This window comes from Rissa tridactyla, chromosome 10 (genome assembly GCF_028500815.1).
Source record: "Rissa tridactyla isolate bRisTri1 chromosome 10, bRisTri1.patW.cur.20221130, whole genome shotgun sequence".
NCBI classification, from domain to species: Eukaryota; Metazoa; Chordata; class Aves; order Charadriiformes; family Laridae; genus Rissa; species Rissa tridactyla.
Window position 1 is genome coordinate 6,096,361 of NC_071475.1, and position 27,783 is coordinate 6,124,143.

General features: G+C 46.0%; 2 protein-coding genes across 11 annotated transcripts in view; one reads left to right on the forward strand and one right to left on the reverse strand.

The window, feature by feature from the left end:
- ARIH2 (ariadne RBR E3 ubiquitin protein ligase 2) overlaps positions 1–6,397 on the reverse strand; it is a 32,504-nt gene extending 26,107 nt beyond the window's left edge. Inside the window, exons 1-5 of one of the 9 annotated variants that reach the window (XM_054216854.1) lie at positions 6,246–6,312; positions 5,714–5,888; positions 4,234–4,494; positions 2,858–2,959; positions 1,972–2,318 (exon numbers count right to left, since the gene is read on the reverse strand). In XM_054216854.1, coding sequence (XP_054072829.1) covers positions 1,972–2,220 — 249 coding nt within the window. In that variant the 5' untranslated portion in view covers positions 2,221–2,318; positions 2,858–2,959; positions 4,234–4,494; positions 5,714–5,888; positions 6,246–6,312. Of the gene's footprint in view, positions 1–1,971; positions 2,319–2,857; positions 2,960–4,233; positions 4,495–4,835; positions 4,944–5,713; positions 6,154–6,245 lie in introns of those variants that run through there. The other 8 variants (XM_054216855.1, XM_054216858.1, XM_054216859.1 and 5 more) reach the window with 8 other exon arrangements.
- Positions 6,398–6,606: 209 nt separating this feature from the next.
- Positions 6,607–18,444, forward strand: SLC25A20 (solute carrier family 25 member 20). Of its 2 annotated transcripts, none has more exons than XM_054216867.1 (9): positions 6,607–6,874; positions 7,557–7,649; positions 9,602–9,729; positions 11,932–12,047; positions 12,154–12,207; positions 14,365–14,437; positions 15,043–15,152; positions 16,623–16,747; positions 17,259–18,444. In XM_054216867.1, the coding sequence occupies exons 1-9, from the start codon at positions 6,770–6,772 to the stop codon at positions 17,319–17,321; spliced, it is 867 nt and encodes a 288-aa protein (XP_054072842.1). In that variant the 5' UTR covers positions 6,607–6,769; the 3' UTR covers positions 17,322–18,444. The 2 variants fall into 2 exon arrangements, with proteins under 2 accessions (XP_054072842.1, XP_054072840.1); XM_054216865.1 differs by lacking the exon at positions 12,154–12,207 and adding an exon at positions 13,010–13,127 and having other exon boundaries at positions 11,957–12,047.
- The last annotated feature ends 9,339 nt before the right edge of the window (positions 18,445–27,783 follow it).

A 27,783-nucleotide genomic window follows, 5' to 3' on the forward strand; every position in this document is an offset into this window, starting at 1 on the left:
CAATGGAAAATAAGGATAACAAATAGTTCAACATGTTCTATTCAATTTCCTTCTTCTCCATGCTTGCTAATGCAACGCAAATTCTTTCCACTTCAGTTTGTCTCAGAAAACTAGCAAAATGACAAGTTTCCTTGGGGGAAGAGAGGGGAAGGAAGAAACAGGGTTGCTGAAGTATTATGCGAAAGGATGCCAGGAAACAAAGAGCACATGCTGCAGATACACAACAGATTTCCAAGAAAAGTGCAATTCTTGCACCACCATTTGTAGCGAACAGAGAGTTCATGTGGCACTTCAAGAGCTAAAGGCTTAGAGTGTGTGGCTTACAAGATTGCAGTATTTCAGGTTTCTACCCAGATTTATTATCATCTTCTCATGCACAACCCAAAATGTGTAGCACTTCTTTTTTAAGCAAATACACAGGCATACTCTTGATATAAAAGGAATCTAAAATGGTCTCTCTTGGGGTCATATTTGGGGCCAGATTCGAGCTAGCAGGTTGTTATTATCTGGTCAACTACAATATTTGCCCAATGAGACCTTCAGAATTCTTGGAAAACTTATTTTAACTTTGGAAGCCTTTAAAGACTAAATAAAGTATTGCTTTTGTTAATTTAATTCAAGGGAACAATATGGCAGGGGTCATCTTTTTGAAGTGTGCTCCATTTGAAGGCAAACAGCAAGGAGCAGAAAAGCCATTCTAAATCTTTACTTAATCGCTAAGAACCAAGAGCAACTGACTGCTGGATCAAAAGGGCTGACCAACTATTCTCGTTTGTTCTTTTCTCTCCCCACCCCCCCACCCTTCCGTAGGGAACAGCAAGCATTCAGAACTGATCGAAGAAATCACAGACATGAGTTTGACAGTCAAGAAAGAGTAAAACTTCATTTTCTGAGGTGGTGAATGCTGGGAACAAGGACAAGAGATGGCAAAACTAGCTAGAGATGCAGCAAAAGGTATGGGTGCGCTTCAGAGCCTATTGTTTATAGGCTTTATGGTTACACTATTTCTGTAGGACACTCCAACGTGCAAATTAGCATCAAGAGATCTCCTTTTTTTTAAATTAGCTTTGAATCAGACCAAATGTAAAGGAATCAAAATCTATCCAACATGGGTTTTTTATATACTGTGGTTACCCCTCCTGCTTTTGGGGTTTGTTTCAGAGAACAAGCTCTAGGAGACCTGTTACAAAGTAGATGCGTTGGTAATTTCAACCCAGTGTCAAGTCCTAGAGCTTGGGAAACTGCTTTCCTTTGACCCACACTGGGACCGAAGCTCACTGCCAAGGCAGAGAGGGAACCTCTCTTTATTACAAGTCTGCATGACAGTAATCAGTTGCACAAAGAGAAAGAAAACTTCACAAAAGTCTTATTGAGCATAACACCATGGAGCTGACTCTTCTGTGATGAATTAGTCACTACAAGAGCTGGCAACTTCATTGTACTTTAATTGCTGTCACTGCAACAGTAGGGTTAATACCTGGCATGACAGCTGATCTGTCTTTTTGAAAGTCTATGATTATTCTCTCAGAACCAACAAAGAAAGGTGGTTTTGTTAGAATTACAGAGTTTTAGCATGTCTTCCTATCTGTCAGTTGTCTTCTCAAACACAAGTGTACCAATCTGCACCATTTATGATGTGGTTTGTTTCTTCTCTATCTATCCTCTTTGTACTGTGCTAATGTAAAGAGTTGTAACTCGGGAATTTTGGTCATGAAGCTCAGCTCTGTAAAAAAAAATAAATTGTAAGAATCAACATTCAAGTAAGGAAGATTTTTTTCAGGCCCCAGAACCAGTATGCAACAATTTGAAACGTTTGAATCAGTTCTGAACCAGGGACCTTCAATGATGTTCCTTCAACCCCGCGTAACAGTAATATCACCACAGCTTTTGTTTCAAACAGTATGCTCGGCATTTGCCCTTTCAATCACAGACTGATTTTACACCTGTGTTAATGCAAAAACCTTTCCTCACCTTTAACGTGGCAGCCAAGCTGGCCATGTGTTCATTCAGAGTGCTCTCCGACTCCTTGTAAGTCAGGCAGGTGAACTGATACTCCTCTGGATCAAAGGCATCTGCTCCCTGCTGCTCCACGTCGTTAGCTACCCCATCATAATAATCCTCAATATCCCCAGGATCCTCATCCTCTTCCTCCTCCTCGCAATTAGGGTCATAATCCTCTTCATTGCTGTCAGAGCCCTGGCTGTTCATGTCCACGGACATCTTAATGCCCTGTCAAACTGCAGACCAGGAAAGCAATTGCAGCTTCTTTTTCTCCTCCAAACTTTATCGTTCTTTTGATTTCATCTGAGCTCTGTCTCCTAAGGGGGGAAAAACAATTTTTTCTGTTGCCTAAGAAACTGTAAGAGAGGCCACGTCAACATCATCACACAGGTGATCAAACAGCCAGGAACGGACCGACCCAACAGCCCAGCTAAAGAAGATTCTGCTGTGCAGGTCCCTGGTTTGGATCCACTGTGACTCTTGCACCTGCAAAGCCAGGGCCACTCTTACAGGCACAGTCTAAAACCTTGGAGATCGGCTTATTACAGCACATCCTCGCACCCAGTGCAGGCCTCGAGACTTTTGATATTTGGCAAGTAGCTCCATAACCTTCACTACAGATCTTTTCAGAGACACAAGCAGATTTACGACATTAAGTTTTTACCAACAGCCTGAAGTGCTGCAGAAAAGCTTCATATCCGTTTCACCAACAGGAAAAAACCCAAACCCCTTAACTATGACCACAGTAGCAAGAAAGGCCACCTTTGAAGCCCTGTACAAGTTCATAGCGCTTCAGAGCCACAGCCATTAAGCAGGACTTTGAAAAATAAGAGAAGCAAGCAGATCTCTTACATACATCCAATTTAACAGTCTTCAATGCCGTCTCAAAAGTAATGGCGAAATTAGTTAATCCCTTTAAGTAGGTTCTGCTGGATGTGATGTGGCTTGGGCCTTACGTCTGAGGGAGGAAATAAAAAAAAATTCTCTCATTTTATTACCTTCTCAATATACACTTATTACCTTCTGAATGTAGAAATTTATGCTCAAGTGTTGACAGCTGCTATTCACGAAGAATCAGAACAGCCAATTTATTTTAGATTCTCACTGGTATTGGATAATTCACCTATTTGACTTTACTTATCAGAACTACAAACCTTCTGCTTGTGTAACTAAACCAGCATGAATTCGAGATCTAAGAGGTTCAGCAGTAGAGCATGTGTCAACCTTGAATAAGGGTCATCTCCTATTTAGTCACAAATTTCCATTTAACTAAATAATTTAGTTTCAAGAGAGAATATATTAAATACAAAAGACTTAAAACAATGCTGCAACCAAATTTTACGTATAAAAAAATATATATAAAATCAAAGCTATATTTTACACAAGCAGCATGTATTGGCTTTCTTACACGTTTGCATTTCGCATTACTATGCTGTTAACTCTGTTACACAAACATATTCCCACAGTATCCCAATTTGTAGCTACTGGGGAAACCATAAACAAGCTTTGAAAATCCTGACTTTAGAGTCCAGGAAATCTCAATTTTTCATTATTCTTCCTCAAGTTGTTTGTTTTCTGTTTCCAGTAATCTGACCAGGCAGCACAGAATAATCAGGAATGTGATGTACAATTAATTTGAGGGGCTGCAGTGATTTCAGCAGATACAAGCCTCCAGTGAGAGAGGATGAAGGCTAGGAGCTAATTATATTATCCCCTGAATTCTGGTCTCCATTCCTTTCATTTGCCTCTTGATTTCTTAGCTATCCACAACAGAAGTAGCACACAAATATTTCACAGGACTGCTTTCTGTAGGACTTCAGTGGAGCAGAGGCACCATCTCTGCGTATTGAAAGGAGATAAATATGAGATCTGATTTGACAGACACAAGGCAAACCTACGTTGTCCATTCCTCCCTCTGTCTACCCTGCTTAGGGTTAACAATTCAGTTCTGGGCTTAATCTGAATCAACACTGATCTCTTGCGTAAAAGTAATGGAGATATCAATAGCCCAGTGTGCAACAGCTTCCTTCAGCCAACGTCAGAGCATCACAATGCCCATGTGAGTCTCACCAGTCAGGAAACTTCTCAAACTCACACAGATCATCCCACACACTAGAGACAAGAAAAAAAAAACCACCCCAAACACTGGGTCCATTTGCTAGCTCAACACATAGCAAGTCCTGTCCAAGCAATGAGATGTTTTTAGATGTTTAAGTAAAATAATGGGCCTACCCGGTAGCTCAGCAGTTACACACCAGGAGCTGGGGAGGAGGCTCAGAAGAGCTCAGAGCCCTTTCGTTGTGCCACTAACACACTTATTTGAACAAACAGAGGAACTGTTCGCGTGAGCAAATACGATATATCAAGCAGAAAACAGTCTGCAGCCCAGACGACTTTTGTGACTCCTCTCACAACATTGTCAGAAAGAGCTCCCTTCCAGCATAACTGACCGTCAGACGGACATGCGTGGAGAGGAAGACTAAGGTAGAAGCTCTGTGGACAAAACAAAGCAGGATACTAGGAAAATGAGGAACAGAGCTCGCCTCAGCTAATGCTCAGGCTAATGCCCTCATGACCCAACTCTCTGAATACAAACTAAGACAAGACACAGCTAATACTTGATAATACCAGTTTTTAAGACAATAAGGACGTTAAGCTCAAAAAAACAAGGTAAAAAACCCGACAGTATTTATATTATATAATTACCATAATCCCAAAAATCAGATTATAAAATTTTAAACCGTATTTAGATCGCTTTCCTGCCCAAGGGAGGATGAGGTCCTCCTTTACCACCTTCATCCAAAATACTCCGTCACTTTCACTAACACTGATACCGTTTAATCTCCTCTCTTCGTCCAGCCTCCTTGCAGGAACTCATAAACACACCCACCCCTGCGCTCTGCTGCCCATCGGCTCTGACGGAGATGACCTCTTGCTGACTCCTGCTTTGCAATATAATTCTTGTTAACAAGGTCTCTTGAAACAAAACACCTTCAAATATGCCACCATCAGTCTCTCTCTGACCTCACCACCCTCAGACACAGTAAATTACGTTATCCCACCTCACACCTTTTCCTACTACATCATTCTTATATCCTTTCTTGCCCTCTGTACCTACCTCTGGGATTTCTCTAGTGTGTGCTTTGTAGGATACTCCTATGTTTTCTGTTGATATTTCACAGACATTTGAGACGAATTTTTCTTCTCACCTCTTTATTGATAATTGTGAAACAGAGAAAGTCTAACTCGAGTCTGCCTCCTGAACTACTTATCCACATAAACTTCAAACAGACTGATGCCCTCCTTGCTCTACAACCATCTCTAACCCCAACTCCACGCTTGCTATCAATGTTAATCGCACCTTTGTCTATGTCACTCAAACCTGTAATCCGTGGATCACCCTCAGTTGCTTCTTCACACATGCAGCACACATACCTTGCCATTTCCTTTTCCACTGAGGTTTCTGATCGGGTTCTTTTCATCCCAAGAGTGAGAAATTAGAACATCCCCCATCCTCTTCTCCACAGATGACTCTGCAGAGACCTCCTTGCAGCCATACCACTCGTCCCCCGTGAAGCTGCGTGCTCTCCTCCCACCTCCCAGTCTTTGTTCACACTATCGCGACTCCCTCGTCCTTCCCAACTCACCCAGTCCGTTTCATTCTTGCCCTTTCTAATCTACCATCACTTTTAACAAGTTATTTTACGCATACCTATGGAAGCCTTCCTTCCACGGGCTCGGGCAGAAAGGTACCCGGTACCTTTAAATTACGTCAAATCCATTTCTTTTGTCACTCGGGTCAGGCTGAATCCTGCACTTGTCCCGCACGGCCGGAACACCGCGTACTTGAGGGAGGAAAGCCCAGGAGAACGCGGGAGCGAAGGGAACTGTGGAGGGAGAGCCCGGGGGGCGGCGGGGAGCGGGGGGCACCGGCCTGAGCGCTCACGGGCTGCGGCTTCTCCCCCGGGGCGGCCCGACCCGGGCACCGTCTGCGGGGCGGAGCGCCGCCGGCCGCTGAACTCGGCGGAACTTACAGAGAAGGGGCACTGCGTCCCTCCCGCCGGGCTCGCTCCGCCCCGGGCCCCGCCGCCTCCCGCTGAGGGACACGGGGCCCGGCAGGCGGCGGTGGCGGCGGCGCTCACCGGGCCCCCCCGGCTCCCCGCCACCGCCGCACAAGCCGCCCCCACCAGGAGCCCCACCACCACCACCCTGCAGCGCAGCGCAGCCCGGCCTCCCACACTTACCGGGCGCGGCGGAGCGCGGCCGGGCGGGGGAGGCAGGGAGCGGCGCTCCGGGCTCCTCCTGCCGGGCCGCCACTGCCTGCACGCCGGAAGCACCGGCCTCCGCCTGGCGTCACTTCCGCCGGGCGGGGCCGAGGCCGCCGCCGGGCCGGGCCGGTCCACTGCGCTGGGCCGCGGGGGGGGAACAACCGAACCACCGGGAGGGGTCGGCGGCGCGGGAGCGCCCCGAGGTGGCGGCTCAGGCGCCCTGAGGAGGCGCCGGCGGCCCAGGCTCGGCCGGTGCCAGCGCTGGATGGCAGCGCCTGCCGCCAGCGAGCCCGGCTCTGCGGCGGGGACCAGGCCCGTCGCCGCCCCCACAGCGCCGCGGGCAGGGGCCGCCGCTCTCCCGGCCTGCCCCGCGCCGGCCGCCCCCGGTATCCCGGCGTGCCGCGCGGGCCGGCACTGGGGTAAAGGTCGCGGGGCGGAGGGGGCGGCACTGGCTTGGCGGGGACGCAGCGTCCCGGTCCCGTTCTCCACCCGCCGTCGCCATGGCGGAGCAGCCGCAGCCTATCAGCCCCGTGAAGAACTTCTTCGCCGGCGGCTTCGGGGGTGTCTGCCTGGTGTTCGTGGGGCACCCGCTGGACACCATCAAGGTGAGGCGGGGGGGGGTACCCGGTACCGGGCGGCCCAGGGCGGCCGTAGGGGGGGACTACGCTTCCCGGCGGGCAGCGCGCGAGGAACGGTGCGGTCTCCTGGCTGGGCGGACTACACTTCCCGGCGTGCACCGCGGGGGGAGGCGAGGCCTAGCGGCCCGGCGTGCCGAGCGGGGCAGGCTGGCCGTGCTGCGGGGCGCCCCCTGGCGGCCCGGCGGGCCCCGTCAGCGGCAGGTTTATAGTAAAACAGGGGAAAAGCGTCGATGTTCCCGGCGCTGGGAGGAATGGAGGGGCCCGAGCCCTCCTGTGAGCCCCTCCTGGGCCGCAGGGAGGCCGGGAGTGACCCGGTGTGGGGGAGCAATGGGGGTCCCGGAGGAGATTGCGCCCGCACACCCGGTGTGTAAGGCTGCAGTGACACGGCGTTAGTTCTCAGGTGTTCAGGTGGGGGTATTACCCTGATGTCATCCCAGCAGTTAATTAGTTACATACATTAACTATTAAATATGTTAAAATTGAATCTCTTGTCTTCTGCAAAGGGCTAAAGTGATGTGAATTTCCCTACCCAGATTGTAAAGTCCAGACACAAAACTTCCTCCATAATAGCCACATAGAGGTGTTCTCCGAATCAAAGCTTAGATAGTACTATTTAATAAAATAATGTTTTCCTATCCCTTCTTACTAGGTCAGACTGCAAACCCAGCCCAAGCCGCAGCCTGGTCAGCCTCCGCTCTATTCTGGGACCTTTGACTGCTTCAGAAAGACTCTCGTTGGGGAGGTACGGCATTAGCGCGTCATCCGCGGTGCCTGCCAAAAATATCACTTGTTCCTGTGCGTCGCAGGAATGGAATCGTGTGGGAATGCTGTCCCTCAGAGACTGCACGATTCTTGGGTGGTCAGTTGAATTGTTTCTAGCTAAAATTTTTAAGCAGATTACGAAAGTTGGGGAATGCTTAGAACCCACGTGCTCCAGGTGCATGTCTCCTTGTTTTGTTAAGAAATGCTTTTGTTTGAAAATATGGTATTAATATCTGAAGTTATAGACTGGAGTGAATGTTGGCAGTTGTTTGCTGGCTTTGTTGTTGTAGTCGGTGGTATTTGGAGTTGTCTCTGGAAACCCTAAAATAGGCAAGTACAAGCAGTACTTGCTTTCTTCTATAATGTATATGCCATCTATGAGAAGGCAGAGGAGCATTAGCTTGAGTTAATAGATTTTTTTTTTTTTCCTTCTTTTTCTTTCTTGAGAACAGAGGGTCAAGTATAGTAGTTTTGTTCAATCTTCTTCAGAGGTGGACAATGGTTTTCACTCCTGAATCAGCCGTATCGTGTGATTGAACTATAGTCTATTTTGGTTTTGGAAAGGCACGCAGCCTTGGTTTAAAGACTTTAAGTGACATAGAATCCAGTTTTCTGCTTCGCAAGTTTTCCCAGCAGCTATTCACCATTTGGAAACAATGGCTGTAAAGCCTAACTGTTTGTTTACTAGTCTGAAGTCTAATTTCTAACCGCTGGATCTTGTTAGGTAACTCCCTGTTAAATGAAAGATCTGTCTCATATCTGAAATCTACTTTCATGACGGTTTTAACAGGCTGTTATACAACCAAAGCAAATCTTGCTTCCCTGGTCTCTCCCACAAAGCACTGAAATGCTTTGCTAGCTCTGAATCCCTCACGGTTTTTAACACCCCTGCTGAAGCACGGACGTCAGAGCCGAACCATAATAATAGCCTTGTGATGTGAACTTCAAAAGTAATGCTGCCTCTCTACTCCTACTCAATACTCATCCGTTTCTATAAGGCAAACTATTAAACCTCTCTGCCAAGGCCTTTTGTTTCCCACTGCTCATGGGAAGATTGAGCAGGAGTGTCTGATCTTTGCCAGCCAGATACCATTTCAGTACAGAGTCAGTTGTGCCTGTAAGCGTAGAGACACATCCTGGGATATGCTGATTTATTTGGGGGAGGAAGGGAGGGGCGGATGGACCAGCAATTATTTAATTTGTGCATCTAGCCTTGATCTAGAAATATAACTCTACTTTTTTTGAGAAAAAGTTCAGTTCAAAGGCGAGATAAATGAAATAAATGCTACTGCTGGGGTCTGCGTTAGACTTTTTCCATCTGCGCAGTCTGATGAAGGGAAACATCAGGAATGTAAAGCTGTATGGTAAAAAAGTTTTGACTTGGGGAAGGAAAGAAAAAAAAAAAAATTCTCTTGAACTCCTTACAAATTGTGTTCATGTGGGGAGTGAAGTGGTTCAGGTCAGCCTCCCTGGCTCTGCCTTTATCTAAAGAGTGAATCCAATCCAGCAGTCTCAGGCTCAGTGTCAGGATTTTACGCTACTGCATTTGATGACTTATTAGCGAAGCACATGTGTGTTTTTGTATATATCTGAGAGAGAAGGCTTTTCACACAGTCTATTAGGGCTATTACTCAGGTGGCTTTTAACTTTACTTCCTCATAGTTGAGATGGAAGTACAGGATGAACGGTATTGGAACAGAAGGGTGTAAGTGGTGCCTGGTTTTCCAGGAAGGATAGTTTTCCTCTGCAACAGGCCCTGAGCCTCAGCTAAACATGTGTAATTGCAAATGAACAACAGACCCCATTATTCCTCTGATTAATTTGACTGTCAACTGATACTGTCCTGTAGTGTAGCCTTTTGCTCCTCAGTAGTTGAAATGTGTGCGAAGTCTATGCAACACGAAGTAATTCTTGTGGTAACGTTTCTTGCAGGGAGTCCGAGGCTTATATAGAGGAATGGCAGCTCCCATTATCGGAGTGACACCCATGTTTGCTGTGTGCTTCTTTGGATTTGGCTTGGGAAAAAGACTCCAACAAAGAACACCTGACGACATTTTGACGTGAGTTTCTGAGTTAATCAGACAGTTGGGAAAGGCACCCTAAGGCTCCTGCAGCCTGCTGTATTGCCACATATTGAGTTGTGGTGTAAATGTGTCTCTTCTCCTAGGTTATAAATATAGTTCTAAAAAATAAAACACCCATGTTTTTTAATGCTGCTGGAAGCGTGGGACTGATAGCACAGGCTAAAAACAGACAGCATGTGGGCAGGTGCTATGCAATTCCCTTTCTACGCAAGAAAGAGCCATTAAGGAACAATTCCGTTTTAGATGAGTACAGTGGGAGTTATATAACAATTGCCTGCCAACAGTCTCGCTATTAACAGAAACTCTGGGGGAAATAAATTTATGGTCAAGCAGTCTTGACAACATTCGCAGTCCTGATTCTCTTTTCCTTTTTAGTTGTGACTCTGCTGCGTCCTTATGTTAGAATATGATAATAGCCATAGAAATGTTTTATTATTAATTTCTGAAAAGCGGTGTTTATGAGCAGCCCTCCTCTTAGGCATGTCTGACCTTCTGGAAAAGAGATGGGAAGCTAAGAAAACTTTGTGTGGCTTTCTCCAAGCTAACTTCAGGATGAGGAAAGCCCCCTGCCCATAGAGTACTCCCTTAACTTCTTTGCTGAATTGTGATTTATAGCTCTACAGCAACAGAAATGTAGCTTAGCAACATTTTATTCTATTATTTGTGCAATAGGTAGGAGCTCTGTCAGAAAGCAGGAGTCCATTGTGTTGGGCCAGGCGTGGTGTTGTGGGGAGGTGCGGCTTCTGTTGGAGCCTTGCCCGCAGAGGAGTCTCCCGGATGGTGCGAGTGCTCCTGGCTGTACAGCACTAGCCGCATGGAGCCAGGCGACACGGAGCGAGCTCCCTTGGCTCGGCTTTCTCAGAGGGAGGCAGTGCTGAGGTGCTGGGGCAATGGTAGCTTACCCTCCGGTTTACCACAGTAGTGTCCTCGTGCAGACAAGGCTGAAGGGTAAGACCAGGGGAACAATATGGAGTGGAGAATACCAGGAAACAAATGGGCTGTGGGCTTATTTCCAGCAGCCTTATCACCCCTGTGCCTTGTGTTTTATACACATCATACCAAAGGGAGGTTTTAAGGAGCAAGCTGGAGAAGGGCAGCATAGTCTTTGGAGTCTTTATGCAGAACTCCTCCCAAGCAGAGCTGTGGGAGAGAAAGAACAAAGGTCAACAGATAGATGGTGGAACTGTCGTTGTGCCCAACTCTGCAGTAATGTGGGTGCAGACTTGATACAGTAGGATATAGTGTGCTTGGGACGTGAGGCCCAAAAATAAAGGTCAGACTCCTAGCATCATGGTTATGGGTCTAGAGGCAGGCAGTGGTTCCCCATGCTGATTTTGAAGGGAAGTTTTGGAAGGAAGGAGATGGAGAGAAAACTGAGGAGCCTGTTCTGTCTTTTCTGGGTCTAGAAAACTCAAAGCTTAGTTTTAGCAGGAGGTGCAAGTGGAGTGGTGGGGAAGGTCTCAATGGTCTCCAAGATTTAATGGTAATTTAAGAGTAAAGAAAGGTGTAAGAATTGGGAAACCTGAATAGAATGCTGTCTCTTGGGCAAGCGGAGAGAAGCAGGAGGTGTGTAACTTAGTTAAATTGAGATGTTAGGTCATCTTACTAGGGAACGTAGCGGGACATTGGATGTAAAGATAAGTTTGTGACTGAGAAACTCAGCTTCTTTGAGGGATTTCTGTCATGGGACTTTGCCACATGAAAACAGGTGCAGAGTGCATGGGATTATGTCAGGTTGGTCGGACAGACTCAGCAATGGCAGAGGCCGAAGGAGTGAGGGGCTGAGAGGTTACAGAAAGGAGACTCCTGGCTGCACAAGCAGGAATATGTGTGAAAACTGCGGTCACTGAGGGGAGTGTAGGAGAATGGAGGAGGAAGAGATTGTTGGGAATAAAAATGAATGGGGAATGCTGTAGCAAAAAATGCAAGTACAAGGAATATTAGCAAATATAATGGATGTGAAGAGCCGAGTTGTGGTTGCTGTGGGAACCAGCGCTTTGAACCCTGGAGATCTTAAATGTTTAGCTCTTACTATGCATTGATGAGGCACTTCTGCACTGATCAAAAGCAGTGGATGCGTTTCTAGTTCCACTGCCAACCTTGTGTGGAACAGCATCATCTGGTGATACAGGGGTCTTTCTTTCTGCCCTTCGTTTCCTGTGTACTGCGTTGTGTTAGGGTCTCTTCTGTTTCCTCGGGGCAGATATCCTCAGCTGTTTGCTGCTGGCATGTTGTCGGGAGTGTTCACAACAGTAATCATGGCTCCAGGCGAGAGAATCAAGTGCCTTTTACAGGTAAGGCATTGGATGGTGGTGATGGGAATTTCATTTTAGGGGTCTTGTCTTTCCATACCAGGAACTACTTTGGTTAGTGTATTTACTCTGTTGTGTTTTTTGACAGGACTGAGACAACTGTCACGAAGAAGCATTATACAAACGCAGCATGACAGTATAAGTACATGCAGCATTCATTGCTCTATTCATTTTACAGAGCACAAGCCTTATACTATGTGGCATTATATGAGGCATCAGTGGGTGCCTCACTCTGCTTCATTCTGAAAAACTGGACTTTTCCATACTTGGAAACTTTTTCTAAAAAAAGAAAAGCAAAAATACTAGAGCATAAGACTTTTTTCTAGTGTAAAAATTTTCTGTTACCTTGACAGTTTCCCAATAAGGAATGCATTTCAGAATACATGAAATGGTTTTCTAATGTTTGGGTGACTGTTAGCTCTACACCTTCTCCAGGGTTTTTAAAATATTGTTGGAAAATGTAAACCTGAACAAATGAAAATACTGTCTTTAGCAGGGATGGGGAGGTTTGCTTATTTCAAACTGTGCTGAACTCCATTGGGATGGCGACGGGTGGTCACATGTTAGTTCTGACAGCCGTGATATTATCATGGAAGCTTTTATACACATACAAATTGTTTGAATTTCACTAAACTATTTGAAGGCTACTTTTTGTCAGTGCAAGTGTAGAATTACCTGACTGACTTCAGTCATTTCAAACTTACACTGGGGCAAAATAAGAGAGAATCTAGCCACTGCATGGAACAGTGAACATATCCTCGTTTGAACAGGAGAGAGCTGTTTGAGGAAATGACGCAGAGGTTTCGTATGCAGGAGTCCCTGTGGAATGAGTATGTGCTCTTTCCTCTCTGGAAAACATGCACGTGGCTTTCTAACTGTTAGGTGAATGATTGTTCACAAGCCAAAACCTTCACTAGTCAGAAACTACCGCTTTAATCCTTCAGATCCAGGCAGCTACAGGTGAAACTAAATACAGTGGCTCTTTGGACTGTGCAAAACAGCTGTACCGCGAGGCTGGGATTCGTGGCGTGTACAAGGGGACAGTGCTCACCCTTATGAGAGGTAACTGATGGAGACGTTCTGATGCTTCTTCTGCACGGGGAACTTTAAGATAAGGAGCCTGACAGTATCATAGATCTCAGTGTCCCTTTAGCCAATTGGAGATGCTGTGTCACCCCTTTTTTTTTTTTTTTTTTTTGTTCTCCAGTCTGCAGAGCTCCTCCAGTGCCTCAAAGGGACTGAGAAATAAACATGAGATTCTCAGTGAGTGAGGAAGCGATTAGATGACAAGGATCAGAGGGATATAGGAAGTAATTAAGATCTGAGAAGCCAAGAGGAATGAGAGACTTCAGGAGAGGAGCAGAGAGAACAAAGAGAAAAGAAACATACAGAAGTGGGCTTTTTTTTCTTTTCTTTTCTTTTTTTTTTTTCTTTCTTTTTTTCCTTTTCTTCCTTGGGAGAAGGATTGTGACTGCCTGTGACTGTTGCTGTATAACGCTGACTCGTTTAGAAGATGTGATTGCAGCAGTTATGCTTTCTACCCGCTTGAGTGTGGGTTATTTTGGACTGGGATGTCATGACCCCTCTCACAACAACAACAAAGTAATTGTGCCAGACACTGGATCCTTTACATGTTTTGGTACTTTCTCCTTTGAAAAGCGTTAGATTGTTCCCTGGACTGGGGCAATGTTTTCCAAGGATAAGTTGAAATTTCTGTGTTTTGGTACCTCCGTTTAGGAATTTGTTCTGTCCTCTGCTTCTCACAGAAGTGTAGAACTGGCGATGTAACTGTGGCAGTGTCCCTGGCCAGAGGCTGGTTCCCCAGTTTAGGCATGAGCTAAGAATGGGCTGTGGGAGCATCTTCAAAAAACCCAAAATGAAACCCATCAACTACAAAAAAACCCAAAACAAAACAACAAAATAGAATCATTAGAACAAATAGTGTGCAAAACTCTTGAAGTTCCTGAACTGTTCTGATCTGCTATGTGGCAATTAAGAAAGCTTAGAGCTATCTCATTAGTGTAAAGGCCAGCAGGCACGTTACATTCTGATTTGAAAGTCTGCTGATAGAAGCGCTCAAAACCAGGTATTTTCCCAGTTCTTGCCTTTAGCACCTGCTATCCCTGGGAAAGTTCAGGCTCCTCTGCCTAGAGCAATAGAAGATTTTATTTTGTTTGTAGAGGAGGCTCAGAAAAGGAATCTGGATGTACTTAGTGGTGTTGCTGAGCTGGCATGGGGCTGCTGTGCCTTTAGGCTTCATTTTGTTTCCCGCTACTCACAGTCTTTGTTTACCCACTAGACGTCCCAGCCAGCGGAATGTACTTCATGACGTACGAATGGCTGAAGAACATTCTGACCCCGGAGGGAAAGAGGTTAGTGAAATCTCACAGTCATCATTTTGTGAACTTCCCAGACACTGTTGATTAATCTCCCCAGTTACGAAGAGATTTACAGCAATATCATCAAAACGATTTTTTTTAAAAAAAAAAAAAAAAAAGGTTCCTCATCTTGTGAGTTGAGCTGTTTTGGTCTGAGATTAACCGACAATTTAAATAGTATTTAAATTTCTCTCAGATTTGAGCCTTGGGTCTTATTAGCCAAGCAGTATTTAAAGTAGGTCTCTTCCCTTTCACCCCTGTGTGCGCACAAAGAGCAGGGTGTTTTTGTTGTTGGGGTTTTTTTGTTGGTTTGATTTGTTTTCTTTTCCCCCCGGAACATTTGTGTGTATGCTGCTGAAGGAAACGATTTGAACCTTTAGGGTGGAGTTAGTACGTTTTGCCCACAGGGCTCTGATTCTTGGAAATCTTGCTGAGATGCTGCGCTCTGTCCCTGCAGCATTGTGCTGGCTGTCAGACAGGCTGCCTCTTTGATTGTCACCTTAGTCAAAACAGATGAGCTTTTAACATTTTTGTTTGTTTCTCTTTTTTTTTTTTTGTTTTGTTTTTTAATTTTTCCTCCCACCCCGATCCTGCCACAGTGTGAGTGACCTCAGTGCTCCTCGGATCCTCTTTGCTGGGGGCCTGGCTGGGATCTTCAACTGGGCAGTGGCCATTCCACCAGACGTGCTGAAATCCCGTTTCCAGACTGGTGAGTTGCGTCCCAGCGTGAGTTGGGTCACAGCCACGCTCGGTGCAGTGCTCCTGGGAATGGGCTGGGCAGTGAGGGAAGATGCCATCTGAGCACGGCATCCGGGATCTTGAGCACTGCTTGAGACAATTATATGAAAAACCCAAGTGTGTTCGTAGCTTTTTAGTTGGCTTCCTCGCAAATTTTTGGCAAATCAGGCTACGTGTCCCTATTTCTGCCTCCCTGCTAATGTAATGATCCTGATTCGAGATACCTCTTTTGAAACCTAAGCATAGAAGTCATAATAATAGAATGGCTTGTTGTGGCAGTTTTATTACAAATGTAATTATTTGAGAGGTTTTGTTATTTCACTTCAGACATAGTTGTATAAATTGTAGCCTGTGCTGTCTGAAATTTACTGTAACTGGGCATGTCTTGCCCAGAGTGTTTCTTTTAGACTAGCAGATCTGCTCTTAAGTATCTGTGACCTAGTTGTAGTGAGGATCGCCCCAGGCCTTGAGCTTCAGCGAGGTTTGACTGATTTTTTTTTTTTTTTATTTTTATTTTTTTTTATTTTTTTTTTCCTTGGTTTTTCTCTGGGAGTCCTAGTCAATGAGTATTTTTGTTACAGCTCCTCGTATTCTCTGTCTGTGGAATCGGCTCTCCACGGAACGGACAGTAACCATTTTTCTTGATAATCTAGTGCAGGAAACTTCTTTTCTTTTTCTCTGAATAATGGATGCTGTGGTTGTTTGATGTCATACCAAGGGCTGAGTGTGAAATACTTTAAAACTTTGCATCTTTGTTCCACTGAGCCACTCCCCAGTGCCGCTACGTAGATGATGTGGGTTAATGTCGGTGTGTGGAGCACTTGTTCAGAGGGCTGGCAGAGGCAGTACTTTCCAGAGAAGTGTCAGGAGAAGGAAGAACTTGTTCTTTGAATAAAATAACTTTTTAGAAACACTTCAGCAAATCTGTGTAACATCAGCATTAAAACAGCCTGTGCTTTTCACTTGAAGTTTGTTGCTATTCTTGGCTGCGTGATAGGATCATTTTGTGTTTCTTATAAACAAACTTCATCCATTTTTATAGCTGACCTCCCTATCTCCTAATTGCAGCTCTTGGGAGAGCTGTGATCGGTGGCGCAAGTAGCAGCTTAGACATCCAACCCGACGAAAGTTATTCTCCTTTCTTCCCTGCCCCCCAATGACTTGATTAGGTAAATACTTTGTGCTGGTGGTGAGCACCTTCTTTCTGTTTACCGAGTCTTTAGTAAGGTGTCTTTTTTGTTTGCTTGCTTTTGACTGAAATAGATAACTTTCCTAAGCAGATGTTTTCAGAACATAGCTCCAGCAGTGCTTGGATTCTGGTGCCACTTAGATGGTATAGCAATGTGAACCTGCTGAGAATCCTGGGCTGTTACATACACCGCATTCTTCAGCGTTTGCGACTGCCACACATCTTAGCTAATGCATTTTGTATCCCTTTCAGCTCCTCCAGGAAAATACCCAAATGGCTTTAGAGATGTGCTGAGAGAACTCATCAGAGAGGAAGGAGTTGCATCTCTGTATAAGGGCTTCACCGCTGTAATGATCAGGGCATTTCCCGCTAATGCGGTAAGTAAATTGTGATTCTAGATGCGTTTTGGGGACCTGGGACTCACAGTGATTATTTGCAGTCTGTAGAGGAGACGACTGGCTGCGTACTGGTGTACCATTTCAGTGAGATTCTTGTCACTGCAGGTACTTCTGGCTGTTGGTGTCCGGATTCTAAAAATGTACCTTAATCTAGGGGGAACACCAAGTAAACCTTGCTTGGGAGTTTTCCATTAAAGCCCTTTGACTGATTCTGGTAGTATTTCTTGTCTGATTGTACATCCACCAGTAGAAGACAGGAAAGTTTGGACTGGCTTCCCCTTCAATAAATAACGAACCTAACAGAGTAGAAGTTCTGCCTTTGTGTGGAGGGATATAGTAGAATTCTTGTCTCTGGTCCAAGACCTTTTTTTGTTCTCTTCCTCCTTCCACATCAGCCATGTCCGGTGTTTATAGTGCTGCATTTCAAAAATCCTTGTTTTGAATAGGTTTTTAGAATCCTCATTTGTTCTGTACGTTCTCTCTTTTCCAGGCATGTTTTCTTGGCTTTGAAGTTGCTATGAAATTTCTTAACTGGATTGCACCAGGCCTATGAAGACTAGGAAGTCTCTGGAAATTAGAGAAGAGAAAGAATAGAGTGCAAGTCTGCCTCAAGGGAATAAATGAATGATCACTTGAAGTTTCAGGAATGATTGCTTGCCTAATACCTTTTTGCCTTCCTCCCATTCTTTAGGTGGTGCTATGTGCCATTCAGAAATGTAAGCTGTAGCTCTGAAGCAGAGGCGATGAGGAGTTAGAGGTGATGTACACCCGTCTTCTGAGCCAATGTACCACAGCAGTAATGCTGCTGACGGACAGCTGTCACTACTACACACGCTACCTTAAGTACTTCCTCATGGAAGAAGGAGACACTTCTTAAAATGTAATTCTTTATTTACTGAAGAAACATGTAGCTATTAATGCTGAAAGCCTTCCTTAAAATAATTGTTTGGCAGTGTGTACATAACTCTCAGGGCATGAGTTAGCAGCTGCACATACTAGTATCTACAAGCAATGTCAGATAGTGTTCTCATCTCTTGTAGTTTTTTAGTTGTGGCTATTTCTGTGTTGACGGTGGTTTTAATCTTACATGCGTGTAATGCAGCAAACGCAGAGCTAAGCAGGGGAGGCCAGAGCTACGTTTTGGTGGGTTGAGGAGCATTACGGATGGTGTATCGGATCTTGTGCATTGATCTTTTCTGTGGAACTAGGAGGAAAAATGAATTATCCTTAACATTTGTACTAAGCTTTACTGAAGCAGCCAGTGGGGAAATGTGTTTGATCCTGAACTTTTCTCTGAAATCCCTTTCTGTCCCACTGATGATATACTGAATGTGATTCCAAAAGTACAGCATGGTTCATAGCAACCCACGATGTATTCGATTCATCAAATGCTGTGTCCTGGGATTCAGTCCCTGACCTGGCAAAATTTAACAGCACTTCCAAGAGCTCCATTTCTCTGACATGAGGGGGATACATGAAGGGGACACTGGCTCTGCAGTCTTGTCTAACTTTATTCTTACTTCTGTTCCTTGTTTTTCTCTTAATATCACTAAACATAATCATATTTTCATTTGAGAAATGACTAATGTTAAGAAGCAAAAAGCAACTCTTAATTTTTTTTTTGTTTGATGCAGTGTTATTGGAACTCAATAAAGCTAGCTGCTGCTTGGCTAGAATGTGTGCTTCAGTTCATTTACTTTTTGCATGGTCATGCATGGTTAGTTTTGCAAAAGTTTTCCAATTCTTAATTCTGAGGTGCGATTGGGAAATAAGTTGTGCCATGCTGTCTTTAATTGTTAACCCCTTGCCTTTTAGCTTTTGGATTTCTGAGTCGAGCCACAGAAATGAACGTTCCACACTTCACACCTTTGTTGTACAAGTCCCCTTAGGTCCTGTGTTGTGGATGCAACTTTTTAACTGTAAAGCCAGAAATTAAGTAACACAATTTGCCCATGGAAAGCATTTTATGTTTTCCAGGGAGAGGCCTGGACATGGATAGAGGGGAGCTTAGGGAAAGCATCTGTCCTGATGTCCCAGCAGGAAAGGAGGCTGAGAGTTTGTCCTTGGTCTGTTGGCCTGTACCGTAAGGACACAGTCTTCACCTTGGCTTCCCACAGGCAGGGTCAGCCCTGAAAACCTTCCACCCAAAAGTGCTGCAGAAGCGTTGAATCCCCCTTTCTTTCCCAATTCTTTGAAAGGACCCAGAGGGCAACCTGCCTTCCCCAGAGCCCACCTCTTGTGTTTTACAGGGTGGGGGTGTGAAACCAATGAGGGAGCCACTGGGGCGTGAAAATCTCAGTTGCTTGGAGCTGCCCCCATGCTGTGCCTTACGCTCCACAGACCTTCCCCCTTCCTCACTGCTCGGTAACCTGCTGCTGCTCCTGCTTCTCAATGTCACCGCAGCTACGGATGAATGAAATACTTAAAGCATGAACACCGAGTTAATACTGTTTCAGAGAAGTGGTGATGAAAGGACATTAACCTCTCGGATGATTTTAAACACAATACTAGGTTTACTGAGGCTAAATCCAGCCTAGCTTCAAAAGGATAAGATCTGCTTTTTTGGCTTTGTGCTTCCTGACCCCCAAATGCTATCCTGTAGTGTTGTGGTTCCCTCGCTGCTCTGGCCACCTCTCTGACTTCCGTTCTTGGGCCATGATGCTTAGAAGCGACTTTCAACTTTAAGAAGTGTTATAAAGCTGATTTTTTTTTTTTCCTTATGCGTTCCAGAAATACTGACACTTCTCGGGAGGGGCAGACATGTATCTTCTTTCTTAAAATTCCAGACACTGATGCTTAATGCTGCCTATTCCAGATGCTCTGCCAAATAATGCGTCCTGTTGGGCTCCTAATCTCGCAGGAAGCTAGGAAGAACTGAAGCATAATCATCCTGGGTGCGAATGCTGTTCTGGGTTGGTTGATGACGCGGTTGCCCAGCAGATGGCTGTCTGAGGCTGTCAGCGAGAGGGACCAACCTGCAGGTCCAAAGGCAAGGTCAGAGGCGAGGAAGCCAGCAGAGCAGCTGCTGCTGGCAGGCAATGCCTCCCTTTGTGGCAGCTGCAAATTTCCAAGTCAGGCTGCGAAAGTTTTACGTCTCTGTCAGGACAGAGAGGCAGCCGGAAGGCAGGAGGCTCTTCGCATCTGTCCTGCTGAGGAAGACTCTGATCCTCCAGGCCGGGTGACGAGCTGTGCTTTGTAATTAGTGCTCCCTCCCATCCCAGTCCTATTAGTCTGGAGTGCTGCGGTCTGTGGAAAAACATTCTTGGAAACCAAATCAGGGACTAGTGATGCCCTGGATTCAGTTGCTGGGGTTAAGAGCACAGCTCCTCCGCTGGGGCATGGAGGAGCCTTCTCTCTGTGTGCTGGCCTCTTGCTTGGCGCTCCAGCACTTACCTTGGCTGCGCTGTCACCAGCCCAGGGTCACCCGTCCGTGGCTTTATGCAGTATCTGCGCTGACAGACTGAGAAATGCCCTACGCTCTCTAATACTTCAGTTGTTCCTAGTAACTGGAAACTACCTCCCTTCTGCCAAACTATCCTTTTTAATACTTTTTTTTTTTTAAAAGCATTTCAGATCCTTTTCCCAATTTCAATTATCCTAATTATATTCTCCCTAATCTGAAGTTTTTGCAGAGCTTTGTACTTTGCATGATAAAATTCTGGCTGTTTAACATGCTGGATTTTATTTTGGCGCTTTTAGATACGTAAAATATGGAAGAAGGAAATCGGGAATGAGAGACTGCTTTCCAAAAACAGCGGTGGGAGGAGAGGAGCTTTGGGAAGGCTGATCAGACACATCTGCTTGCTTGTTCAAACCCAGGCACCCTGGAAATGTTTAAAAAGCTGCTCGTGTCTCTCAAGATTCTGCCACGCGAACTGTGCCAAATCCTGGCCCCTGCCGTGTGCAGCCTCAGAATGAGAGGGGGATTTTAACACAGGTACAGTTCCCTGCACACTGCGGACTCTCGTACTTTCAGAAGCCCAGATTTGCATTCGAATGTTATTTTCTAGTTGCCCACCTTCTTGTGGGAATCAAGGTAGTGTATATACAGGTTAACGTACACAGCAGCAGCGGGTGAGCTGGGTCCCTACCAGCAAAAGGCACCGATGACGTTTGTCTTTATGCTCCCTGTGCTGACAGTATATGTTTTTGCAATATCAAAATCAGCATAGATTTCCACAAAATGCTCGTGCTGTACATCTGCCTGGCCCTTCTTGCTTTGATGCAAGTGATTTTTCCAGTGGTGATTCAAGGTGCCTGGAAGTATTCCAGAAGTAATCCATGATACATAAACCTTCCATGCTTGTATTTCAAATCTTCCATGCTTGCGTGTCTCTGCCCATTGTCTGCAAGTGGCTTTTGTGTGCATTCTGTGTTGCTATATTAATGGAAAAGTCCTTGGAATACCCCTGATAAGTCAGTCTTGATCAAATTTGACTAATTAAAGGAAGCTGCCTGTAGGAGGATTACTACAGACTCTCCAGTTTGGAAAGGACGTTGCATGGTAGATATTACCAAGGATGAGTAATGTGAAGAGGGTGCGTTTACTCATGCTTCTCACAGTACAAGACATACAGTATGCCCAGGGAGGTTATCAAGCAGCATTTAAAATAAAAATACTTTTTTATATATTGTGTACAATTAAGCCATACAGGTCATGGCCACAGAATGCAAAGTACTTTTAAAAAAAATCAGGGAAGAACAGTTCATCAAGAGCTACTGAAAACTGATATGGCTGCAAAGTCTTGAAGAAGAGGTAACCGAATTGCAGGTGGGTAGGAACAGGGAGGGTGTGGTAGGGAAGCCACACCCAGTGCTTTATTTTTTGTGTTATTCCTCGAAGCATCTGCTGCTGGCCACTGTCAGGCAGAAGAATGGACAGACCTCTGATTTGATCTTTGACAGTTTGCCTGGCATTCTTCTTGTGACTAGTTCTGTGGGGTCTGCACCCAGGAGCATGGGCTGGCCATGTACCTCCTCAGTAACAACACACACTAGGACAAAGCACCAGTTACAGTTTCACATGTGCCCAACTCTCTTGTACTGGGGAGCCCAGGACTGGACCCAGGACTCTAGATGTGGCCTCACAGGGCTGAGTGGAGAGAAGGATCACCTCCCACGACCTGCTGGCTATGCTCTTCCCAAAGCAGCCCAGCAGGCTGGTGGCCGCCTTTGCCACAAGGGTATGTTTGTGGCCCATGCTCAACCTTTTCTCCACTGGGACCCTCATGGCCTTTGCTGCATGGCTTCACAGCCGGTCAGCCCCTCCAGCATCGACTTGTGCATGGGGTTATTCCTGCCCAGGAGCAGGATTTTCTACTTCCCTTTGGCAAACTTCATGTGATTCCTGTTGGTCCAGCCCTCCAGCCTGTTGAGGGCTCTCTGAATGGTGGCACAAACCTCTGGGTACCAACCACTCCCCCTAGCTCAGCATCATCTGCAAACTTGCTGAGGGTGCACTCCGTCCCATCTTCCAGGTCATTAATGAAGATGTCACACAGTAGTGGCCCCGTACTCACCCTGGGGTCCACCTCTAGTGACTGGCCTCTCACCACGAGTCCCCTGGACTTCATGCTGCTGATCTCAACCCTCAGAGCCTGGCAGCTCAGCCACTTTTCAGCCCACGAATCTAATCTGTACTTCATCAATTAGTCCAGGGAGGTGTCATGGGAGACAGCATCGAAAGCCTTGCCAAAGCCAAGATAGACAACCCCCACTGCTCTCCCCTCATCCACTGAGACAGTCATCTCACTGTCGATGACTTCCCCACCGGTCTCAGGGGCCTGGGACTGCTGAGGCCGCCCCTGCCAGCAGCTGCAGAAGAAATACTACAATAAACCAGTGGCTGACATTCGGGAGCCATCCTACAGCAAGTGATCTTTGACCACGACAAGAATAGTCCCTTCTGGTGGCTTGCAGCCCCTGAGCAGGAATGCACCTCACACACGTGGCATGGGATGGTTCTCCTCAAAACATCTTGTTTCCAACCGTTAATGCCTGACCGCGCGGCTTGCTCGGACAGGCCGTGGACAAAAATGCCCGCTGAGTCAGTGGCACGAAGCCACGAACACGGTGGCACTGTGCTGCTGCCACCGGCCGTGCTCTGCACCGAAGGCCTTTAATAACGCTGCTCAACTGTTCCCGGTTGAAAATAGGCCCAGCTGCCCTGGCAGCTGTTTGCTGGGGACTTTTGCTCCTGACCCAGAGGATGGCAGGGAGCCGCCTCCTTTGCAGCCGGGGGCTTCCCAGGAGAGAGGGCTGCAGGCATTGCTGGGATTCCTGCCCCGTCCCCGCGCACTGGGATGCATTTTGGGTGATCCGGCTGCATGCGGCTGTGCTCATTCATAACGGCGGGGCTGGCTGCCCGCTCAGTGGCCACCGATGTGGCTCTGCCTGACCCTGGTTCACGCCGGGCTCTGTCTTTCTGCCTGGTGGGCCCTGCTCTGAGAAAGTCGCCCACTGAGGGAGAGGGAACAGGCTGCTTATTGCTGGATGCTTGAAATGGAAAACCGTTTCTAATTCAGGGAGATTTGTGTATAAAACTGAGGACATTTTCCATTACCTCAATGCGTTTGAATAGTTCTGCAAGTGTATCTCAAACCTGGTAAAAATGTAAACCTCAAGTCGAGGTCGGACAGGATTTTTACTAACATGTCTCTGAATTCAGACACTTTAGTTTAAGCCCTGACAGTTCAGTTTAAGCAGTTTCCAATTCATAGGTTCTCCCTAAGGCTTACGGGAAGCCTGGCTATAAAGATCAGTATCACAGTCACAGCAACAGGCTGTAGATAAGCTTCGCTTCCCTTTGCAGGTGACAGTTTGAATTTAGATTTGGTGAAGTACAGGACGCTGTCGCTAACCCTGCGAGGTTTATCTGGGCAACGAGCTGACTTCCCTTTTTCATGGGAGACCCGAGCTCGGGCTTCTCCAGCAGCGCTGCTGCTGCTCTGGGCCCGAGAGAAGCTGCACACGAGCTCTGGATACCAAAGTAAATTTTGAGATGCCTGGTTATAGATTCCCCAATGCTGAAAGCATATCGTAGCAGCAACATTTCTTCCTGGTACTATTTCCTAATAGTGTTTCCTAATAGTTATTTATTGCTGCCAGCTGCTTGCTCCTTCCTCTCTCTCTCCACTCATACAATCAAAAAACTCTAAACTCGGATTTAGCCCTGAATATTTGTCCCGGTAGACTGAAGGCAAGGAAATCAATTCTCTGTCACTTCCCATCTTTAATCCCTATGCAGATTTCAGCAGAACCAGCTGAAATGCTGAAAAGGTGTAAAATTACAGCGAGTCCTCCTGCTCAGGCTAAGCCCATGTGATTCAGAAAAGCTCCTGACTGCCTGCATAGACAAATCCTAAAAAAATACTTCCCTCTGAAACATAATCCTCCCCGCTCATCCCCCCCTGCTCACCCTTGACTCCCTATCAATCACTGCCAGGCAATTATCTGCTTCGTTTACTGCCTCCTGGCCAGAGCCAAAGTTCAGGAACGGGCAGTTGATGGCAGGAGATCACTCGGCGGAGGGAACTCGCTGTTCTCCCAGCCTGGCCACCCGTTTCCCAGCAGTGGCAGGCGTGCTCAGCCACAAGGCACGGCAGGTTTCTGCAGGGTGGACGGCGAGCCCTGGGCAGCCCTCCCGCTCTCTGTCCTTGCCCACCACTCCAGTGGCTCCAGATCCCTGCCTCTATTCAGCAAAAGCTGCATCGGGATGGCAAAGTTCAATGTCTCCTGGGCTGGGGAGTTGCCTGGAGCTGGTTCTTCTGCCAGGCGGGTCGTGGATGAGGCACGGTGACACGGTGCCGGTGTGACAAGTCTGTCTCTCCTGAGATGAGCAATTCCTTGTGACATGGACAAGTTCTCTCATGTGCTGATGATAAATTGTTGGGGTTTTCCCCATTTCCCTCCCTAAGTGTCCGGCTAAGGGGATGAAGCACCTCTCTGTCCCACATACCGTTTGTCCCAAAGGCACAGAGTCACTCCCGGCATTTGCAGATCTAAGTCTGTTCTTCCAGGATAATCTGTCTACCCACATTCTCCAACAGTACAGTCTAAAGACATTTCTTTAAGCAATTTGCAAATAAAAGGAAAATTTGTCTTTTTATTTTTGTTTCCTAATCAGCTAGAATTTATTACAGGTAAGGTCACTCTTTCTGGAAGATACAAATGCTCACTGTGTCACTAAGAACAGCCTTACTCAGACCAAGGATCTCTCAGCCCAAAGCCCTGCCCCCAGCGAGGAGAACAGGAGGCACAAGGCACCCAGCCGTACCTCCCCGGCTCTGCCATCCACAGCCACGCACTGGGATTTACTGGGATGGAGACTGTGTCTGCACCTTTGCAGTGTTCTGTACAATCGCCTTTTGGACACCTTCTTGCTTTTGGCCTCTACAATACCCAGTGGCAGCCAGTGGCACCGTTTAATTATGTGCTGCTTTGTCTTAGATTGGCTGAATGATGATTCCACCGCTGTCGCTTAAACCTTGTCTTGTGAGAAATAATAACAAATTGTTTCGCCTTCATCTGTTCTGAAATAATTCATCACTTTCTGGGCCTTTCTCCTCTGGGTCCTCTTCCAAGCTGATGATTTATTTAACCTCTCCTTGTACAAAACCATGATCCTCCTTTCCCCTTTCTTTGTATTTCTTCTAGTTCTACATACCATTTTTAATGAAAAGATAATAATTTCTATACAGCCATATTGATAGTTTCTATTTTATTACCTTTTGTTTTCCCCTGGGCACTGGCACAGTTGGTTAATTAAAATTGGTATTGATTTCTAAATATGCCGAAAAGTTTCTTTATTGAGTAGTTGGCTAATATTCTGTCTTCTATAGGTTCTTCTATAATTAAAACACTCTGGTCCATCATTTCTGGTAAATTTGAAATATCTGGGAAAAAAAACTACTAAATTCACGGAGCTCGCTTTGCTGAAGGTGGTGTACACATTGGGAAAGGATGGGGTTTTTAATTTAATCCACGTAGCCTAGCAACATTTACACCATCAATAAACAAGTACTGTTTTTCTGAGCAAAAGACTGCCCAGCCCTTTCTCTATCCTGACTCCGCTGGTAGTAATGGTAATACTGACAATGCCCAGCCCACTGCATTGAGAGCATCGTCTTCTTACTTCATGTCCCTTTTATTCACACTTCAGCTCACCTGCTAAAGCGTTGTTCAGAATAATTGTAAGATCTTGAAGTGAGGTGCCCATGGAAGATGCTCATCTTGATTTTTATGGTTAGTTTTAGTTGTTAAAGGAGCTGCTTATCATATTAGTCATATGGCTGTTCTAGATGCTCTGAAATGCGATTGCTAGGAAACTTGAAATCTGTTAAATGTTTGCTCACAAGAATTTTCTGAAGGAAGATCTTTGGCAGCTGTGTGTCACTTCTGAAATTTGCTACAATTCAACTTCGAAGGGGAGGATCTTCTCAAAATCACTGGTTAATATCGCTTAAGTGAATTATCTGCATAAATAAATATATATATAAAAAGAGGTTTCCATTTACTGAAAGCACTGAGCAGTCTTCCTTGATTTCTCTAACTTGTTCCAGTGACCAGAACATTAATTTCCAAAAAAGTGTTCCCTGAGACTTCATCCGGCAATCAAATACGGCTTCTAAGATTCGGTCATGGTTTTCCTCCTGTTCCAGTAGCTCTTCCCTAATTGGTTTCAATATGAATTTAGAAATGAACGAGAAATCTGTTATTCTATATATGTCATAAGTAAAACATAATCTCATTTCCCTGAGGGCAGTTCTTCTCAGCAGTCTGGGAGCTTGAGTTGCTGATACAGTGAGTGCTTGCTGCCTTCTCCATTTTACCTTCTTGCGTCTTTTCCTGTAAAAACATATACCAGTCAAAATTCCAATGAGAATTTGACCTTTCCCAAAGTAGTGGCCTATTTTAAAGCGCATTTAAAACTATTTGCTTTTGACTGAGCAAATAGTCAGCAGAAGCTGAACTCTGTGATAGGGATAACTCAGCAAGAAACTGTGTCCTTTAATACAAGATACCATCACTTGTTCTTATATTCAGCTTCAGTCCGAAAAGACACATGTTTAATTAAGAGTGCATGGCTTCCCTTTGCTTCAGCTGAAGAAAACAGTGGCTGCAGCAGACCCTTCATGTCTAGCACTTGATCAATTACTTTTCAGTTTTGTCATTTTTGCCTCCATTGTTTTGTCCTTTGATCTTCAAATATCTCAGTTTAGAGGCAACCAATAATTATTTTGGCTTTTTTTTAAAGCTTCAGATGTGCTGCTTCCAATGGAGAGAGTCCCTCTGAGTCAAGGGGATGCCCCATCCCCGGGGCGAGGGGCCGAGGAGGATGGCAGGAGCTGTGAGAGGCTGAGCAGCAGAGCCCAGTGCAGCTCCTGCCGTGTCCCCACCACACCTGGCCGGGGGTCCTGCCGACCCCAGCCAGACCTGACCCTGGCCAGGCTCTCGGCTGGCTCCCGGCTGCCGTCCCCACCAGGTCCCAGCTCCCCTTCCCCTGGGGAGCCGCTGGCCTTGCTGCGCCCAGACACACTCCCACTATGGGCACCTGGCTCCAGCCCCTGTTTTGCTTATCACTGAAGCCCCTCAGGAGGATCCTTTCCATTTGATTTAATCTCCTCTGTCCCGAGCTCATTGTCTCTGTATTGTTCTGCAATGAGAATAGGCTTTTCCCGTTAAACCAACCTGCCCACAGCTCTCTTTCTAAGCACCAGCGCTGTCACTGTGTCACAGTTCACACTCGCTAACTCCCAAGAAATCCTCCTGTATAACCTTTTGGTTATTCCTCACATATTCAAGTCCTCTGTTTCAGCTGCACTTTTGCTACTGCAAGAACATTTTCCGTTCTGTCCTTTTTTCCCCTTTACTTTCCACCCCTCTTCAGTTCCTCATTTGCCATGGCTTTTTTTCAGCAGCTAATTATTGGCTTTTCTCTCTGGACTATTCTTCTGTGAGTCTGAGACTTGGATTTTGATTCCAAGCAACTGGAATACATTTTCCCCTTGTTTAAA